The sequence below is a fragment of the Salvelinus sp. IW2-2015 genome, linkage group LG11 (assembly GCF_002910315.2).
Source record: "Salvelinus sp. IW2-2015 linkage group LG11, ASM291031v2, whole genome shotgun sequence".
Classification (NCBI taxonomy): Eukaryota; Metazoa; Chordata; class Actinopteri; order Salmoniformes; family Salmonidae; genus Salvelinus; species Salvelinus sp. IW2-2015.
Genome location: NC_036851.1, coordinates 9,719,025 through 9,739,284, shown reverse-complemented (window position 1 = coordinate 9,739,284; position 20,260 = coordinate 9,719,025). Strand labels below are relative to the sequence as shown.

The 20,260-nt window shown below is 44.8% G+C and overlaps 1 protein-coding gene across 2 annotated transcripts in view; it reads right to left on the bottom strand.

Annotated features, from left to right (window-relative positions):
• Positions 1–1,566: 1,566 nt before the first annotated feature.
• slc38a3b (solute carrier family 38 member 3b) overlaps positions 1,567–20,260 on the bottom strand; it is a 60,256-nt gene continuing 41,562 nt past the window's right edge. For both annotated transcript variants that reach the window (XM_023996009.2, XM_023996008.2), the window contains 12 exons: positions 16,053–16,126; positions 15,489–15,581; positions 13,994–14,075; positions 7,686–7,768; positions 5,621–5,679; positions 4,427–4,609; positions 4,087–4,166; positions 3,694–3,794; positions 2,893–3,017; positions 2,436–2,580; positions 2,244–2,347; positions 1,567–2,105 (listed from right to left, as the gene is read on the bottom strand). In XM_023996009.2, coding sequence (XP_023851777.1) covers positions 2,001–2,105; positions 2,244–2,347; positions 2,436–2,580; positions 2,893–3,017; positions 3,694–3,794; positions 4,087–4,166; positions 4,427–4,609; positions 5,621–5,679; positions 7,686–7,768; positions 13,994–14,075; positions 15,489–15,581; positions 16,053–16,126 — 1,234 coding nt within the window. In that variant the 3' untranslated portion in view covers positions 1,567–2,000. The remainder of the gene's footprint in view (positions 2,106–2,243; positions 2,348–2,435; positions 2,581–2,892; positions 3,018–3,693; positions 3,795–4,086; positions 4,167–4,426; positions 4,610–5,620; positions 5,680–7,685; positions 7,769–13,993; positions 14,076–15,488; positions 15,582–16,052; positions 16,127–20,260) is intronic.

Genomic DNA, 20,260 nt, shown 5'->3' with positions numbered 1-20,260 from the left:
GGACTTGCCAAAATATATTAGTAACAATGTTATTACAATGCTATTTAGGTTTTTTTGAGAGATACGATGTCACAGTGTTGAATGTTCCACTACACAATTGAGAAGCCTTAAGGGGCATCGGGCTATCGAATCAGACTAAATCTAACAATCACAATTCACTTAATTGTCAAACTGTACTTGATCACAAGACCTCACTGTTAGAGACCAGATACGTTTTGGAAATAGAGCTCAAACATCAACGTATTATGGACTGAATATCACAGTACTTATGGTAAATTAATGAATTAATCAGCCAATCACCAGACAGACTGGACAGGTGACACATCAGCTTTCCTTCACTAAAAGTTCAACCACAAGATCAATCACAAAACAAGTGGAAAATAGATATTAAAATACAATAAAGAGTAGTTCAACAACATGGACGGACCGTATGTCACAACCAACACATAACTAAAACACGTTTCCTCCATATTTTGTCGTGCCAAAAACAGTAAGCTTAACCATTCGTAGTAACTGAAAGGGTTCACTTGAACTGTACTGAATTTAAACAAGGGTTTACAAATTAATTGTAGAAATATAAGTACGAGTGAAATATGAGCTATTCGTGTTAAAGAGGCAAGTTTAAGTTGTTGATCTTAAGTTAAAACACAATTGATCATAAAATCAGTCAATTCTGTATCTAGGATGTCAGTTGATCATCTAACTAACATGAATGTAAAAGGCTCTATGTGTTTTTTTCTCTTAATCAGCTCAGTGCCCTATAGCTCACCTCCTACACATTCAACTGTCACCTAAACCCTCCAATATGCAAAATCACAGAATATAGACTGCGCATACCATCTATAAGGTCTATCAAGATACCTGATCATATAGTTAAATACTTTGTTCTGAGGTCCATTAGCTCACTTGTGAAATTAAAAAACATGGATATAGCTAGTTAAATAAATATACATTACTGTTTCAACGAAAAGACTATGTGTGTGGTTGGTTGAACGCCACTCCTCCATTATCTGAGTGTACTGTATGTACCAGGGATACAGCAAGAGTTAAACACCATAATGCATCATGGGACATCAGCCTGCACTAATAAGCCCAACAACCACAAACCACATTCAACCTTAGCTTTGGCACATAGAACAGCTCAGGCTAAATGCACTCTTGTGCGAAAACATGGGAAAATATACTGTATCTTTGTGTGCTCGTGCCAATAGAATATTTGGAAAAGCCTACTACCCTTCGATGGTTAAGTTGAGTGCTACTGGCACAAAGTGATAGACAGGATACCAAGACAGCCACAGACTCTGTTTTACAGCACTCACCTAATCTATAGATGTAGCTATTTCTTCTATTGACAAAATGTCAGATTATCTCATACAAAGATGCCAAATTACATATAATGTACAGTCATGTGCTTTCCTTCCCTTCCTTTACATAGCGATTCAACCATATCTCCATCTGTGCTTCTTCTGTACAGTACTAGCTGCAGTTGACATGAATTAAGGCGTCGGAGGGAAAGAAACGGGCGGATGGAAAAGAGATAAATAAGGATGGGAGGATGGATGGATGAAGGGAGGGGGGAAAGGAAGGGAAGCCATCGTGAGTTTCTTCASGATTCTCCATTATGGATTGACTTGGATGCACTATCCCACTCATAAATAATACATGTTATCATGATTTTAAAAAGACCATGTCTAGTGCTGATGATTCATATAAAAGCACTCCTCTGTGCGGGGCTACATACTGCGTTACAGTAGTACAGACTGTTTTGTCGGAGTCTCAAGAAGACTGAAATGCTCAGCATGGTTTTGCCCAGCAGGTTGATTCTGTCTCCCCCTCCCTACCCCAGTCATCTTTGTCCCTTAACCTTTAACCCTTACGCTACCACAGAGGGGATAGTGCATCAATTACATGAAACAGTTCTAAAAACACACACAGGCATCCCCTCAAAGCCCCTGCCAGCCCTTTYCCGACCCCGGCCTGCACAGTGCGGAGGGCGGCCTCTAGTGGCCACCGCCAGAGTTGCTGCTCCCCGTTGTCCAATCAATGATGATGAAGCTCAAACTCATGATCATGAAGGCGACCCCCAGACCAGCGAAACAGGCGGCCTGGGAGGACAGAGGAAACACCATCATTAGAATGTATTTTAATGGGGTAACCATAACCATACAGTAACCATAAGGACACAATACTAATCATAAAGATCAATAGGGTGAGACAGGGGAGAGGATGAGATATGTGCYCACCAGTATCTTGGGGATGGAGTGCATGGGTTCCTGCTCCTTAGGCACAATGCGGATGTAGAAGATAGCAGGGAAGATGAAGATCAGACAGGGGGCAGATGTGGCACCTGGAGGAGGAAGAGGACGGAGGAAGAGGGGGGGGGRTGAAGAGCAGGGCTACAGTTAACACTTCTAGGTTTAATCTGTGCAACTAACCGATAATGCCGAAGATTCCCAGGATGTTGGGGGCGAAGATGACCAACATGTTGATGAAGGAGAGTAGGATGACGGCGATGGCCACGTGGCGAAGCCAGTTAAACGACTTACTGGCGAAGAACATCTGATCCAGAGCCCTCCGCACCTGAGGGGATAGAGAGTGAGAGATGGAGAGGGGCAGAGAGCGAAGGAGGGGGAAAGCTAGTAAAGGAATCCGTGAGCTACTCTCAGAAACAACAGGGGCCATTCCACTTCAAATGAGCACCTCAGTTCAGCAAGCCACGACACCCATCATTTCAGATTAAGACATGAGGAATCCAAATGATTGGTCAAAAGCCACCTACTAACCCCCCTCAGACCCCACGCCAATCCCACCCCAACGGCTAGTATACAATATCAGTTCCCTGTCTTTTAGAGGAGGGAAGAGTGTATAGTGGAGGGGGGGGGTGTAACTTACTGGGAAGAGCACAATGGGGACGGTCAGTGTGACAGCGGTGAGGACAGCCAATCGCACGCACAGGATCAGCGTGTCATAAGGGTCGATCCTGCTGTATGTGTGCAGCAGCTCTGTCTCAGTCTTACCTGTAAAGGTAACATCAGAGGGAACGTCAAGAGGTACAGTATTATACACTAAAACCCCCCAAACTAAGCCGTACTTGTGTTGACTGAGACATCGATGACTGCTGTTCCTCATTGAAACACATAATCCAACGTGTCACAAGGTATAACATAATAGTACAGTGTAGTGTGCAGTACTACATAATGACCCCAAGGGAGAGTTATGCTCCTATTTCCAATAGACTGAGGCCACTCGCTGCAAACAAGTGTTTGGGTAACAATAATTTATTATTGTAATTTCCATTCAACAAAAGTGACATTGCAACTGTTCAATAACATTCAATATGTTCATGAGGGCACAGGGGAGTATCCCAAAAGGATMAAATGTTTCTGTTCAATTATACGTTACTGCACACACAGTGTGGCATTTGTTTTGTATCTTATGCATGCTAGCTTGTTGCAAGTCAGATTTTATTTTTCAAAACACAATGTCTCTTTGGAACTCCACCCATGCAAAATACTTGATAGGTTTCCATCTAGATATTCGACCCACGTTAGAATACCTTCTGAGGAGAACCTCCCCGGGCTTTCGAACGTAACGTGAGAAGCCTGGGCCTCCGAGGCTCTAGCACACATAGTCATGAGTACGGGATATTTCAGGCAGAGGAAAGTTCATGGGTGGTGAAGTGAAAGTGCTCACCGTAAAAGGTCAGGTAGCCAAAGAGAGCAGCCAGGAAGTACATGGTGTACATCACAAGGATCGAGAGGTTGGAGACGTGCTGCATCCTCTTCTGAGTAGGGCTGGATAACACACACACACACACTGGTTAACGTCACAGCCAGCACTGACAATCCAACGGCTCAGTTGGTGCTCGCAACAAGGTCTTTGCGGGTTTGAATCCCACATGAGCCGCATATACTATATACGTGTCATGCCATTCCATTCGCTCCATTCCAGACGTTGTTACGAGCCGTCCTCCCCTCAGCAGCCTCCTGTGATACATGCGGGAGCCTATGAACAGAGGTTTCGTGCTGACACTAGGGAGGCACTSTGTGGAGACAGAGCAGGGCAGGAAAGGGCAGGCATACTCACTTGCGGAGCTCAGTGTAGATAGGCAGAACCTCAGGATGACACACAAAGGCAAAGGCCAGGATGGGGATGGTGTACGCTGTCTGTAAAGGAAACGCACACAAACGCCCAGTGTTACCATAGACCACTGACTTACCTCAGAGGGACCGCTCATTTACTCATCTACTAGACTTACATGGYCTGCACCTTTGCAGTACATAGGTGAGCAAAGGCCGCGKTTCAAGTAGTACCAGCTATGGTCAAAAGTACTTTACAACACAGGGAATGGGGTGCCATTTGGGACACAGACAAAGTGAACGAGGGTAATGGTGAAACATTGGGCCTCGAGTCTGGTGTGCTGTACCTGAGAGTTCATGGTGAACATACGGGCACCGCAGTGGGAGTCATCCATCTCATGTACCAGACCATTATCATGGGTAGCGTGGTTGTCAGTGATGTTTAGGTGAATGTCGAGGTGAGACACTGTGTGATTGGCTGCCGAGAACTCCTCGAAGGGACAGGGGATCTGAAACTTCTTATAGATCACCTGCAGGGAGAGCGAGGAAGGGGAAGGCGAGAGAGGAGGATGATGAGAGAGGGAGAACGAGAGAGGTGGGATACACGTCAAGCAATGCCACAACAGGTCTCAGAGATCAGTGTCATATGAAGAAACAGGAAGACTGGGATGAGAAAGATGGGGAAAGAAGGAGGGAAGGAGAGATGAAGRAGGGATGAGGAGGGAAGGAGAGGGAGTATCACAGAGCCCAGAAAAGCCATTTCACAGTAGATTAGAATGAGTCAGTCTAAGGACTTTGGTTGAGCTCTTTCCCTTTGATGTGTTTACTGCCATCAACACAAACCATTCCCATATATGAAATAACTATGAAAATAGATACAGGGAGAGAGTGGAACCGATAAGGAGATCTGCCAAGTTATGAGTGACAAATCACATAAACCTTCATCCACTCAGATGATGTGAACTGACTTTTTAAATAGTTCCTGTATATAAACTCAGCAAAAAAAGAAACATCTATTTTTCAGGACCCTGTCTTTCAAAGATAATTCGTAAAAATCCAAAAAACTTCACAGATCTTCATTGTTAAAGGGTTTAAACACTGTTTCCCATGCTGGTGGTCACACCAGATACTGCCTTCCTTTTGATTTTGACCCCCCCCTTTGTTCAGGGACACATTAATCAATTTCGGTTAGTCCACATGTCTGTGGAACTTGTTCAGTTTATGTCTCAGTTGTTGAATCTTGTTATGTTCATACAAATCTTTACACATGTTAAGTTTGCTGAAAATAAACGCAGTTGACTGAGTGGACGTTTCTATTTTTGCTGAGTTTAGTATGCATACTTTGTGTATTTCATATTTCTTGCTCTTAGTTCTCGTGTGCTTTTTTTCTAGTAATACATTGTTGTTGATTATTGTACTGTTGGGTTTTGAGTTAGCAAGAATGGCATTTCACTGGACTTGTGCACGTGACATAAAAAAATGACACTTAATAAGATGAACTGAATGAATGGAGAGAGAGGATGGAGAAGAAGCAAACCTACCGCACTGAGGAAGAAGACCATGCAGCTAAGGGAGAAACCACTGGTGTAGCCCAGGTAGCCTGAAGAGCACAAAACAACGACAAGTGTTATATAAGAAACAATGGAATAGAATTGTGAGTTCATTGCCGTTCAACCCACATCTGACTCCTGGAGCTGTAATTTACAGGGAGGTTTTCTACAGTGTTATATGGAGTTGGGTGATTACACTAGAATTGGAGAAAGGCCACCTCTGATTACATGTCTTTAACATGGACATGAATACCAGTGTAGAGTGAAAGGAGGGGATTGATGCGCTTCATTTCTTGAAATCAGTGTGCTGCAGGTGCATGGAGCCACCATAATTGCCAGTGCATGCAATGTGTGTGTGATGCAAGGTCTTCTCTGTGTTAGTGTTGTCTTTTGCTTGTCTACTCCATGTCTCTGAGCTCCATGGAGACACGTTTCCATGGCAGCACCAATACCAGGACAGGAGAGAGGGAGCGGTGTGAGGGTCTGATAGGCTGCCTTGTTACACGACCCATGAGTGTTGTCAATGTTGTCAGGACCTCCACATGTCAATGGGAACCTTATCACACCCCTCTATTCCTCCACCTCATCATTTAAATCACATACACTACMGTTCAGAAGTTTGGGGTCACTTAGAAATGTCCTTGTTTTTGAAAGAAAAGCACATTTTTTGTCCATTGAAATAACATCAAATTGTTCAGAAATACAGTGTAGACATTGTTAACGTTGTAAATGACTATTGTAGCTGGTAGGCGTAGGCGTACAGAGGCCCATTATCAGCAACCATCACTCCTGTGTTCCAATGGCACRTTGTGTTAGCTAATCTAAGTTTATCATTAAATGATAAACACAACTCAACGTGCCATTGGAACACAGGAGTGATGGTTGCTGATAATGGGCCTCTGTAGCTGGAAGACGTAGGCGTACAATAGTCATTTACAACATTAACAATGACTACACTGTATTTCTGAACAATTTTGATATTTGACAAAAAAAACGTGCTTTTCTTTCAAAAACAAGGACATTTCTAAGTGACCCCAAACTTGTGAACGGTAGTGTACATAAATACAGTACCAGTCAAATGTTTGGACACAACTTCTCATACAAGGGTTTTTCTTTATTCTGAATATGTTCTACATTGTAGAATAATAGTGAAGACATAAAAACTATGAAATAACACATCTGGAATCATGTAGTAACCAAAAAAAAGTGTTCAACAAATCAAAATATATTTTATATTTCAGATAGTAGCCATCATTTGCCTTTGACAGCTTTGCAGACTCTTGGCATTCTCTCAACTGACTTCACCTGGAATGCTTTTCCAATAGTCTTGAAGGAGTTCCCACATATGCTGAGCACTTGTTGGCTGCTTTTCCTTTACTCTGCGATCCAACTCATCCCAAACCATCTCAATTGGGTTGAGGTCGGGTGACTGGAGGCCAGGTCATCTGATGCAGCACTCCATCACTCTCCTTCTTGGTCAAATAGCCTTTACACAGACTGGAGCTGTGTCCTGTTGAAAAACAAATGATAGTCCCACTAAGCGCAAACCAGACGGGATGCCGTATCGCTGCAGAATTCTGTGGTAGCCATGCTGGTTAAGTGTGCCTTGATTTGTGAATAAATCAGAGACAGTGTCACCAGCAAAGTCTCTTCTTCTTATTAGTGTCCTTTAGTAGTGGTTTCTTTGCAGCAATTCGACCATGAAGGCCTGATTCACACAGTGTCCTCTGAACAATTGATGTTGAGATGTGTCTGCTACTTGAACTCTGTGAAGCATTTATTTGGGCTGCAATTTCTGAGGCTGGTAACTCTAATGAACTTTTGGACAGCCGTGTGTGTACTTTTGTAGTGGTGATTCGGGGGAACTTGATTAGTAACCTTGCTGGAGACCTTAAGACCTTATCTCCCAGAGCATAACGGCTTGGCTTTAGCTCTGTTAAGTAAAACAGTATTGAGTTGTGTAAACACAGGTTTGTTACCTGGTTGGTGACACATACAAGGTTGATGTTATTTTGAGGGAAAACAAAGAGGTTAGAGGAGAAGAGGTGCAACTTACCGAGCTGCTTCATCAGGGCCAATGGTAGGATGATGCCAATAGAGACCATGACCACCAAGTAGTTCCCATTCAAGTACCACAAACTAGTGAGAGAGCAGAGGRAGGGAAAATAAGACAGAGGAGAGAGGTTACTTACAGCAGGGGTTTTCAAACTGGGGTCCACAAATTACTTTATGTATTTATTTTGGGGGGGGAATATATTTTTTATTATTAATATCGCTAGCTGCAACAAAATACCACTCTGGATACTGTTTTTATGTCTCCGGGTCCAGTATGAAGGAAGTTAGAGGTAGTTTCACGAGCCAATGATAGCTAGAATTAGCGTAATGACAGTTTACAGCAGGGTTCCCCAACTTGCGGCCCACAGTTGATTTTATTTGCACCCCAGTTCTCTTTTTATTTTTGGACATAAGACTAAAAACACCAGCAAATCAGCTCCAAGTGATTTTAATTTTGGAAATCTGTTCCAAAGTATTCCCACGCATAGAGAGATATATGTGATCATATACAAATGTAAGCAAGGTTTGAAGTTACTATGTTTTAGTCATTAAAACCTATCCAAACCAAAAAACATGGGTAGATGGCAGCATTCGCAAAAACTGAAAGTGCATACCACCACAAAACGTCAGTACAGAGACAGAGTGAAGTCGCAATTCAACGGYTCAGACACGACTCCAGACAATCACGGATTATGAAATGAAAACCAGCCATGTCGCGGACACTGACGTCTTGCTCCCGGACAAGCTAAACACCTTCTTCGCCTGCTTCCTAGGGAAACAGTGCCGCCGACCTGGGCCACCACAGCTCCCGTGGACTGTGAGCTCTCGTTCTCCGTGGCCGACGTGAGTAAGACATTTAAGCATGTTAWCCCTCACAATGCGGCCAAATCTCTCCCTATCCCAGTCTGTTGTCCCAACTTGCTTCAAGATTGCCACCATTATTCCTGCACCCAAGAAAGCAAAGGTAACTGTACTAAATGAGACTGTCATCAAGAAATGCTTTGAGAGGCTAGTTAAGGATCATATCACCTCCACCTTACCCGACACCTTAGACCCACTGCAATTTGCAAACTGCCCCAATAGATCCAAGGATGACGCAATTGCCATCGCACTGCACACTACCCTATCCCATCTGGGATAATCAATTTTAGAATAAGACTGTAACGTAACAAAATGTGGAAAAAGTCAAGGGGTCTGAATTCTTTCCGAAGGCATTGTATATATACAGAAGGAAAGTACTCAGACCCCTTGACTTTTCCACATTTTGTTACATTACAGCCGTATTCTAAAACTGATTCCATTTATTTTTCCCTCAATCTACACACAATACCCCCATAATGGCAAAGCAAAAACAGGTTTAGAATTTTTTGCTAATGTATAAAAATAAAAATAAACTGAGAGACCTGATCTCCCCAAATACAGGTGTGTTAAGCTTGTAGTGTCATACCCAAGAATACTCAAGGCTGTAATCGCTGCCAAAGGTGCTTCAACAAAGTAATGAGACAATGGTCTGAATACTTATGTAAATATGATTTTTCAAATTTGCAGTCTACAAATTATTTTCAATTATGTTCCGGCCCCCTGACTTCAGGAAACAAAACGGTGCGCGGCTGAATCTAGATGATGATCCCTGGTCTACTTGAACAGTTAGCATGCTAGCTGTTCCTGTTCATCCGACTCTGGGGAAGTAGAGAAATAGGGTTAATKAAAGTTTTTTTTCTGTATAGAAAATTGTTCTGCAGGCCATCTAAGTGGTCATTCTCGGAATAGAAACACAATTTCAGTGTCAACGACCAAAACCAGATTGAAAGCATACAAAAGATTTTGAACTAATATATATATATATATATTTAAACAATACCATCTTTGACAACTATCAATCAAATCAAAACTAGACAGTCAGGGAGAAATCGGGCATTCAAAGGACATGCCCATTAACCAACTGCAAAATTGTCTCTTATCACCATGCCAAACTGTGTAGAATTACTGGAAATGAGCTTCAAAATTGAAACATTTTATCTATGCTGCCAAGATATCTTTCTAGCAAATAGATGTTAGAGTTTATACTTCCTTTTCCAATGCACTGTGGGGGAGGTCATAATAATGAAACTGTAAACCAAATCTATTCATTTTAAAATGTTGATTCCTTTACTTTCCATTGTCATTCATCTGATGACGGCATGTGCTGACTGGTCGACTGAGTCACTGCCAGTCTGAATAATAGTCTGCTCTGGTCTGTTCTGTGAGAGCCATAGAAACAGCCTTGATTTACAGTAGAATGCCTGTAGCGCTTATTGGGAAAATATGTCCATTTCTAACCGTTGTTGCTGCGAGACGTTGCTCTTTTCATCTGGCACGCGGGTCTAAGCCACTCTCTTATGTAAGGCTACTGATTTATGTTGAAGTTTACAGTTCCAATAAGGGTGGCATATTGGGACCTAAACAGCACGGAGGTTGAACTTCTCAATGAGTGAGAATCGCCGTGTTCCCACGCCATCCCGCTTGCTTTTTGGCAGCTATCTCTCTCCTCATATCACCCCCCCCCCAACCAAAATACCCTCAAGTACTAACTACCCCTCCAACCCAAACACACTTCACTTCAACCCCCCAGTCCCACACACCCACCCCCTCCCCTGACCCAAACATACTTTCCTTCCACAGGGCCTTGGCCTGAACAATGCTCCAGTACGAGTGAGGAGCAGGTCTGGGCTGGGAGATCCTATTCTTAGCCTGACTCCACCTCCATCCCTTTTCCTCCCTTCAGCCAAACACTGGCCAGGCCCCTCTACATGCATCTCCCATACAGTATATGGGAAACACACCTCCTCCCATCAAAACTGTGATTTGCCTCTCATAAAAAATTGGATTCGAGGGTCCTAAATAGCCATAAACAGTACATACTGTACCTATAATGGTCTGCACGTGTTCACATGTGCACTTCATGCATTTGTGCACGTCACCAGGCATTGAGATGTGTTACATGTTGCATGCTCAGTGTTGAGAATGTTGGATACAGGGTTTACCCCATGGTCGGATCACATGGTGGCTTGGGACAGGTTGAGTGCCACTTACTGTATACCCTGGGCTCAGTCTGAGAGAACCATTCMTGAAATCGAATTGTCTTTTAATGTGAAACACCTCAGGCCTGATTGGCCATCAATCAGTGCAACAAGTGCTGCTGCCACTTTGCTGTGAACAAGCTACTGTAGTTACATTAACACCAAGGTGAAATCAGTAGCTGGACGGCTTAATGGTACACCAAAATACAATCACAGCCTGACACGCTTTTCAGCGAGAGGGTCTTTGAGCCCTTGTTACAGCACATTGTATCCTACAACCTGGGTATGAGAGGCTCTTTCAGACATATAGGCTCCTGGTTAAGCTGCTAAGGCTGTTATTCTTAACCCTCTCTGCAAGCAAGACCATACAACAGACAGGGCTGTCTGGTCCATGGCCTACAGTGGGCTTAATGCACTGTCCTTTGTCTGTGCGTGGGTGTGTGCGTGGGTGTGTGCGTGGGTGGGGAGGAGGGTTGGGGGGGCGGACTTTAGAGAGTCCCTAGAAAGCAGGAAGCACAGACCGTGACTGAGTGAGTCCAGTTCGTTAAAGATCAGGGTCTAGGGTGTCCTGGACCCTCTGTCAGTCCCATAGTGTGAGCCACCTGTCCATCTCCCTCTCTGTCTCACTCTGAGTGTTTCAGATTCTCAACACTTCATTTCACCAAAACCGTTCAACAGTGATATTCATCTTCTACATACAGCATTCTATTCCCTGTATTCAAACCCTCTCCTGTTCTATCCAGCTGCCTATTACCTATTGTACTGCTCTTCCTTAATATGYAGCCCTCTACCCATTCAACTCCTGAAACTCCTATTGGCTGTGTTGTGCATGCTTCTAAATCAAATCAAATGTATTTTATAAAGCCAGCAGTTGTCACCAAGTGTTTTACAGATACCCAGCCTAGAACCCCAAAGAGCAAGCAATGCAGAGGCAGAAGCACAGTGGCTAGGTGGCACAGTGAGKGGTCCTCACAAGGATAGTAAAACAAGGACAATTTGGACAAGTGGGAACATTTCACCGGTACCTAAAAGGCTGAGGGGTTAGAATTAGGCTTAGAATTAAGGTTAGGTTTAGGGTTTTGAGGTTAAGGAAAATAGGATTTTGAATGGGAATAAATTGCTTGGTCCACACGAGGATAGTAAAACAAGTGTGTGTCTGTGTGTGTGCGCGTGTGCGCGTGACAGGCCCTAATCCAGCCGTCAGACACACTGTATGAATCACTGTAAACCCAACTCTATTTAAAGAGCCCGAGGCCATAAACAAACCCCTACCAACCTTTGCGGGAAAACTGGTGCGTGCGCACAGAAAAGACTAAACCTTGCATGCACCAGTTTTCCTACAAAGGTTGGTAGGGGTTTGTTTATGGCCTCGGGCCTCGGGCGTCGCTGGAGGCTCCGGACTGGGGACCGTCGCTGGAGGCTCCGGGCTGGGGGCCGTCGCTGGAGGCTCCGAACTGGAGGCCGTCGCTGGAGGCTCCGGACTGGAGGCCGTCGCTGGAGGTTCCGGACTGGAGGCCGTCGCTGGAGGCTCCGGAATGGAGGCCGTCGCTGGAGGCTGTCGCTGGAGGCTCCGGACTGGAGGCCGTCGCTGGAGGCTTCGTGCCATGACTCCTCACTGGAGGCTTCGTGCCATGACTCCTCACTGGAGGCTTCGTGCCATGGATCATCACTGGAGGCTTCGTGCCTTGGATCATCACTGGAGGCTTCGTGCCATGGATCATCACTGGAGGCTTCGTGCCATGGATCATCACTGGAGGCTTCTTGCCATGGGTCATCACTGGAGCGAGGAGACGTATGGGCAGTCTGGTACGTGGAGCTGCCACAGGACTCACCAGGCTGGGTAGACATACTGGAGGCTTGGTTCTGGCAGCAGGCACAGGACTCACCAGGCTGGAGAGACATACTGGAGGCTTGGTTCTTGGTGCTGGCACCGGATACAGTGGGCCGTGGAGGCGCACTGGAGGTCTCGAGCGCAGAGCTGGCACTACCCATTCTGGCTTGATGCCCACTTCCACCCGGCAAATGCGGGACGCTGGCACAGAGCACACCAGCCTGTGAATGCTCACTCGAGACACCGTGCGCATCACCCCATAACACGGTGCCTGACCACGGTAAGCACGGGGAGTTGGCTCAGGTCTAAACTCCGACTCCGCCAATCTCCCCGTGTGCCCCTCCCCAAAACATTTTTGGAGCTGCCTCTCGGGCTTCGTGACCGGGTCTTGTCCCCTGCCATTCTCTCCTCCCCGGTCCAGCTCGTCCTCCAGGTTGGTGCACGCTGCTTGGTCCCTTGGTGGTGGGTAGTTCTGTCAGATGATACCAGGTAATGCAACTAGCTGATGCACTGCAACTAGCAGGCTGGTTGGTAGACCTCTAGACACACCAAACCAAGCGTGAATCTCACATGCACACAAAACACAAGGCCCTGCCACCCACTGAAAGGAGGGAAAAAGGACTACCTAAGTATGGTTCCCAATCAGAGACAACGATAGACAGCTGTCCCTGATTGAGAACCATACCCGGCCAAAACATAGAAACACAAAATCATAGAAAACAAAACATAGAATGCCCACCCCAAATCACACCCTGACCAAACCAAATAGAGACATAAAAAGGCTCTCTAAGGTCAGGGCGTGACACAACCATGCCTGACAGATCCGGCCAGCGGGAGTAGCAGAGCAGGAATCCCCTTCTTACCGCCAGAGACCGCAGTTGCGCCCCAACACACCACCCCCATCACCACAATAGTGCTGTTTGGAGCAGTTGTCACCTCAACCTGGGGGTTGGACCGGGAGAAGAGGTGTGTGCTAGCCATTCCTGACAATCCCCTTTGTTCTGTCTAGCCAATAGCAGACTCACGCCCCTGCCCCACCCCTCCCCTCCCCTGTAATACTAGGTCAAGGCCACCAGGCCACTGTACACTGCATCAACCTCTGAGGACGCCACCCCACAGCCCATGCCAGGTGAGCCTGGGTAATGGTACAAGCTCAGCTACCAGCTAAAGCTACACAAGGCAGAAAGGGCAGTCTCTAGGCAGTGGCCTAAATCTGAATGTTCAGCAGAGCACAACGGTGTGGAACATTCAGATATAAATATACTTTATAGAACAAACATGCCTCTGACATGTAGAATAAGGAATCACATTGACTCTACTCATGCATTTTCTATCTGCAAACATTTGCCTACTAAACGTGGCACTGGAATGTAGAGAAATGTTCAGGTAGATCTAGTGGATAGACCAATGAGTACTCACTCAGCCGTGGGGTCCGCTCTACTGAAGGACTGGATGACCAATGGGAACTCAGACTTGACGATGTACAGGTAGCTGGACATGGCTGTGAGGGAATAGAGACAGACAGAACTATGAGTGACACAGTTAGTAGCTAGGTTTCCATTCAACTGGCAACAGATTTTCATGTGAATCCTACAATCCGCATGAAATATGCAAATTTTCCCYCCTGAATTTTTTCCCCAACAAATTGACTTGTTGGGGATAAAAGGCTGTGCGTTGTGACATATTGCACATTAAAATAACTTATATAATACAATTGAAATGGCTTTCCATTGCAAACCAACTCTACTGATGGTTTGGTCCAAAAAAATGGTTGCGTTACATTGCCCACTCWGGTCTTGACGCGTGCGCTCGACCCAACAGCTGGCAGATACAGTGTGGGTAGGATAGCCTACATGATGAGACTATTATGGACAAACGAGCGATAATATTTTTATTGGTCAAACGCCAGCAAAGCATCGATCGTCATGTCTCCAGAATAAGACCCTCGACATTTATTGGAAAGGAGCATCAATCACCGCGTTCACTTTCACAACCTTGTAAAGTTAATCATAACTTATTTCATCTGTAGCCTAATAAACTGTATGCTTTCCCGAGTCGTGGTGGGAGGACCACACAACATGTCATCTCATGATATGATGGTTATTATACCAATATTTGCACRTAAAGGCATTTCCATATCCATTTCTTGCATTCTTAATTTTACAGACACAAAAAGATCCCACCTTATCTAGCGAGCGAGAAAGAAATACTTACAGAAAATAATACGGTGTGGAAAGGGGGTTTCAAAAGGCATTAGTTGTAAATAGATTTTGAACAATTTAAAGCTATTTATCAGGTCCCAAAACAAATCAAAGATTGGTAACATGGCTTCTGACTACTGCTGACTGTCTGTCACAGCTAGGGATTTGCCCAAGTACGCACACACGCAGCCAGCCAGGCAGGCAGCCACTGCACTGTTCAGTGGTTGTTAGCAGTGGGAGGGAAGTCTAACCAATGCCAAACACACCACCACATCCACGGCAGCAGCTGTTTGACTGTTTGACTTGCCTAGTTAAATAAAAAATATATATAATATATACTAGACGGCTGGCCTTAGGTCCTAATACTCCCCTATATCATACAGAGAGACTAGAAATGGGGAGAGAAAGGGAGACAGACAGAGATATTTTCCACAAATGTCTACTGTCATGTTTCCCTGACCAGCATATTGAAACCATAAGGGTTAAGTTAGGGCTGTATTAGCGCTATGTAAATATGGACTGGAGTATAGGTGGGTAATGTGAAGGGCTGCACTCCAAGTGAACAGTTTTAGGTGACTCGAACGGCCAGGAAGACGAGACAGTCTGCCTGTCTGCTGCTGAGCTTTGTGATTTATAATAACACCAAAGCCTCTACAAACACACAGAGATTTGTGTTGCGGGACACTAGACCAGTGACCACAGTGACTTCTCACCTCCGATGTTCTGCAGTGTGATGGCGATACCAGCGGCCATCTTGCCCGGGGTGCCAAAGGCCCTGTAGCCAAGCTGTTCATAGGCTCGGATTCCTGGGACAGGAAGTGGGATGCGCAACATCATCATTACACAGCTTTACAGGGGGACACCCAGGTAGTAAGTTAAACAACACTTAGTTAGATAGTCAGTGTAGAATCTCCTGGTTCATTTACAGGTTTTTCATGCCGGGCCTCTATCTCCATGCTAGGCCCCTATAGCTGAATATGAAGGACAATATATAAGGTTTAGTAAACTTTCTTAATGCTGGGCCATTGGGGAACTATTCACAGAATTACAGGGAAATACCAAAATAATCAAGACATGCTAATGCGGCAAATATGCAAGCCATAATATCTTTCTCCATCTGGCCCAATCCCTGTGACTTGACACTGCAGCAGCCCTCAATATGTAATACCATTATCTCCTCAATGGTTCAGCAAGTGTGACCCATCTCTACGGGTTACAGTGTTGTTACACATGCACTATTGAAGCATGAGGTCAATTGAAGACGAGGGCCAGCTTACCCACAATGCCAGAGGATTTGAGCAGCAGGTGAATGGAATAGCAGGAGAGGACCGCCACAGCAGTCAGAAGAAACCTGGAGGAAGGAGGGAAAGAGAACAATTGAAGTCGGAAGTTTACATACACTTTCTTGTAAACAAACTATAGTTTTGGCAAGTCGGTTATGACATCTACTTTGTGCATGACAAGTAATTTTTCCAACAATTGTTTACAGACAGATTATTTCACTGTATCACAATTCCGGTGGGTCAGAAGTTTACATACACTAAGTTGACTGTGCCTTTAAACAGCTTGGAAAATTCCAGAAAATTATGTCATGGCTTTAGAAGCTTCTGATAAGCTAATTGACATAATTTGATTCAATTGGAGGTGTACCTGTGGATGTATTTCAAGACCTACCTTCAAACGCAGTGCCTCTTTGCTTGAAATCATCAGAAAATCTAAATAAATCAACCAAGACCTCAGAAAAAAGAATTGTAGACTTCCASAAGTCTGGTTCATCCGTGGGAGCAATTTTCAAATGCCTGAAGTTACCACATTCATCTGTACAAACAATAGTATGCAAGTATAAACACCATGAGACCACGCAGCCGTCATATGCCCAGGAAGGAGATGCGTTCTGTCTCCTAGAGATTAATGTACTTTGGTGCGAAAAGTGCAAATCAATCCCAGAACAACAGCAAACTACCTTGTGAAGATGCTGGAGGAACAGGTACAAAAGTATCTATATCCACAGTAAAACGAGTCCTATAACAACGTAACCTGAAAGGCTGCTCAGCAAGGAAGAAGCCACTGCTCCAAAACTGCCATAAAAAACTTTGGTTTGCAACTGCACATGGGGATAAAGATCGTACTTTTTGGAGAAATGTCCTCTGGTCTGATGAAACAAAAATATAACTGTTTGGCCATAATGACCATCATTATGTTGAGGAAAAATGGGMAGGCTTGCAAGCTGAAGAACACCATCCCAACCGTGAAGCACGGCAGGGGCTGGAGGGACTGGTGCACTTCACAAAATAGATGGCATCATGAGGAAGCAACATTATGTGGATATATTGAAGCAACATGTCAATACATCAGTCAGGAAGTTAAAGCTTGGTCACAACTGGGTCTTCCAAATGGACAATGACCCCAAGCATACTTCCAAAGTTGTGGCAAAATGGCTTAAGGACAACAAAGTCAAGGTATTGGAGTGGCCATCACAATGCCCGGACCTCAATCCTATAGAAATGTGTGGGCAGAACTGAAAAAGTGTGTGTCAGCAACGAGGCCTACAAACCTAACTCAGTTACACAAGCTCTGTCAGGAGGAATGGGCCAAAATTCACCCAACCTATTGTGGAAAGCTTGTGAAAGGCTACCCGAAACATTTGATCCAAGTTAAACAATTTAAAGGCAATTCTACCAAATACTAATTGAGTGTATGTAAACTTCTGACCCACTGGGAATGTGATTAAATAAATAAAAGCTGAAATAAATTATTCTCTATACTATTATTCTGACATTTCACATTCTTAAAATAAAGTGGTAATCCTAACTGACCTAAAACAGGGAATTGTACTTTAAAAACTGAGTTTAAATGTATTTGGCTAAGGTGTATGTAAACTTCCAACTTCAACTGTACATAATAAGACATGTAATTGCCTCATTTCAATGCAATAAAAGGAGGTTAGTTGAGCATAGCAACTAACAAGCTCAGAACTAACTSTAGTAGTGAAGGCCTCAGCTCCTCTCTATCAATATGTAAGAATAGCGCACACACATTTTTATGACAAACCCTTGCACTTAGTGGCTTGACTTTGAGCCAATAAAACCAAAATAAATTACAGTTTGAGATTACTGCCTCAGTATAATTCCAAAAAGAAACATGTTAAGGTTTCACYGAAAAGGCATTAATTGTATCATGAAGGGAAAGTGAAGTACACTAGCTAGAACAAAGCCGACTGGCTGGCTAACTACCAACTGTAGCCATGTGATCTCAGGGCTCAAGCATAGAGAGTTAATAAAGGCAAGTGCTTTCTCAGCAGACTCTAAATGTTATGAAAATGCTAATAATGTTTGATGTTGCCAACAGTCTGAGAAGATCATGTTGGAGTAAGAACTCAATAGCGAGGTGTGTGTGTGTGGAGGGGCTATAACAAAGGACTTAACTCTCCTTCCAGCAATCCTGGCCCAGTGTAATCTGGGAAAGAGCGTTTCCCCACAACCCACCTCCCTCTTAGACCCCTGTGCCGAAAGGGAGACCAGAGAGGAGCCGCAGTCTGCCTACAGAAGCACTGACCCCTGAGGAAGGGAGCTGAGCATTCCCCAGTCAGCATTCCTAGATGGTCAGAGGGCGCTCCCAGTACCGGTACCTTTCCCAGACCTCAGAGTCCGGCCTCTGCAGCCAGATGGAGGCCCCTAGACTACTGACCACAGTAGAGGTAAGGATCCTAGCATCTGGCCACAGTGTGGGCACATAGGTTGAGCCCTGACATTCCAGCACTCAAAAAAATGCTGTGTTGAAAACAACCCAATTTGGGTAAATTTTGGACCAAACACACATTGAGTTATTTTGACCCAGCCAGTTGGGTCACAAACAACCCATTGTTTTCTTTAAGTTGGGTTGTTGACGCTGGGTTAATGAGCTATGATCCACCGGGTCATAGCAGAACACTGGAGGTGTGGATTAGTAGGGGTATGGCATTTAGGTAGTTATTTTTGGCCACCTGTGAGTAAATGTAATATTCTGTTAATCTTTTCTGTTGTATTGTCAAYAACGTTAAGGTTAAGCACTGACACTTTTGTAGCTTTAATAAGGCTTACACAAGAGTAGGGCAGTTATCCAGAGCCGTATGGGCGTTGTGCCGTCTAACCTGAACTGCCTGGTGAAGGCCACAGGAATAATTTTAATTAAGTTAGTTTCAAGGCCCCAAGGTTTGAAGTTGGGTCATAATTTAGAAAGTGCAAAGATTCAGCCCTGTGTAACAAACTCTGTGTAATGATTACTCAATGAGAAAAACTGGTAGATTCACGCACAGGGCGMGGCAGGTGTTTATTTCGCCTTCACAGAAGGAATCGTGGTCACGGGCAGACAATGGTTATACACAGGTAGGCAAACAGACAGGTGAATCAAAACTAGGACTGAAGGCTATAACTGGTTCTCACAAACAAGCTGGGAAAAGGCTTAGTAGAGTCAAAACGAACAATACATCACAAAGGCACAAACAGAATGAACTGAACTAAATAAGGAGCTGAGAGACTAGGTGAGTAACTAACACAGTTGAAAGCAATTAACAAAAATGAAAGACAGGGCTACGTTCAAGAACACAAAGAAACAGAACACAAGGTTGACTAAGAAAATAAATACAGAACCTTACAGTACCTACCCTCATTGGTCCCTCTTGAATGGACCAATGAAGCGAGGACAGAACTTTTTGCAAGGGAGGCGGAGCAGGATGTCTCTGGTAGAGAGCCACACACACTGTCCGGGGTGAAAGAGTGGCATATGTCAGCGGCGTCTGTCGGCAAAGAGTTTCTGGGTATTAGAGGCTTCCTGCAGACGCCGGTGAGTGGTCTCCCATACCCGCTCACTACGCCGAAACCAGTTGTCGACAGCTGGGACAGTACCAGGCTCCGGCTCCCAGGGAAACATGGGGGGTTGGTAACCAAGTACACACTGAAACGATGTAAGGCGGAGCGACGAATGCATGGGTGAGTTCTGAGCGTATTCGGCCCAGGCCATATACCGACTCCAGTTGTGCGGAGAGGCAGAACATTGTTGGCGGAGGTACTTCCCTATTTCTTGGTTCAGGCGTTCTGTCTGCCTGTTGGTCTGTGGATGGTACCCGGAGGAGAGGCTGAAGGCGACCCCCAGTCGGTCACAGAAGTCTCGCCACACCCGGGAGACAAACTGGGGCCCACGGTCAGAGACGATGTCTACCGGAATCCCATACAGATGGAACATAAACTCAGCCAATTCCATGGCGTTAAGTAAATGAGGAAGAGGAATCAGACACATTTTTGAAAAATGGTCTATGACAAGGATGGTGGTGTTACCAGAGGATTCAGGAATGTCTGTGATGAAGACAACAGCTATGTGGGACCAGGGTCTGAGGGATTGGMAAAGGTTGAAGCTTACCAGAAGGGAGATGACGGGGGCTTTTTGTTTGGGCGCAGACTGGACAGGAGAGTACGTAATCCCTTACGCCGGATGCCAGTGAGGACCACCA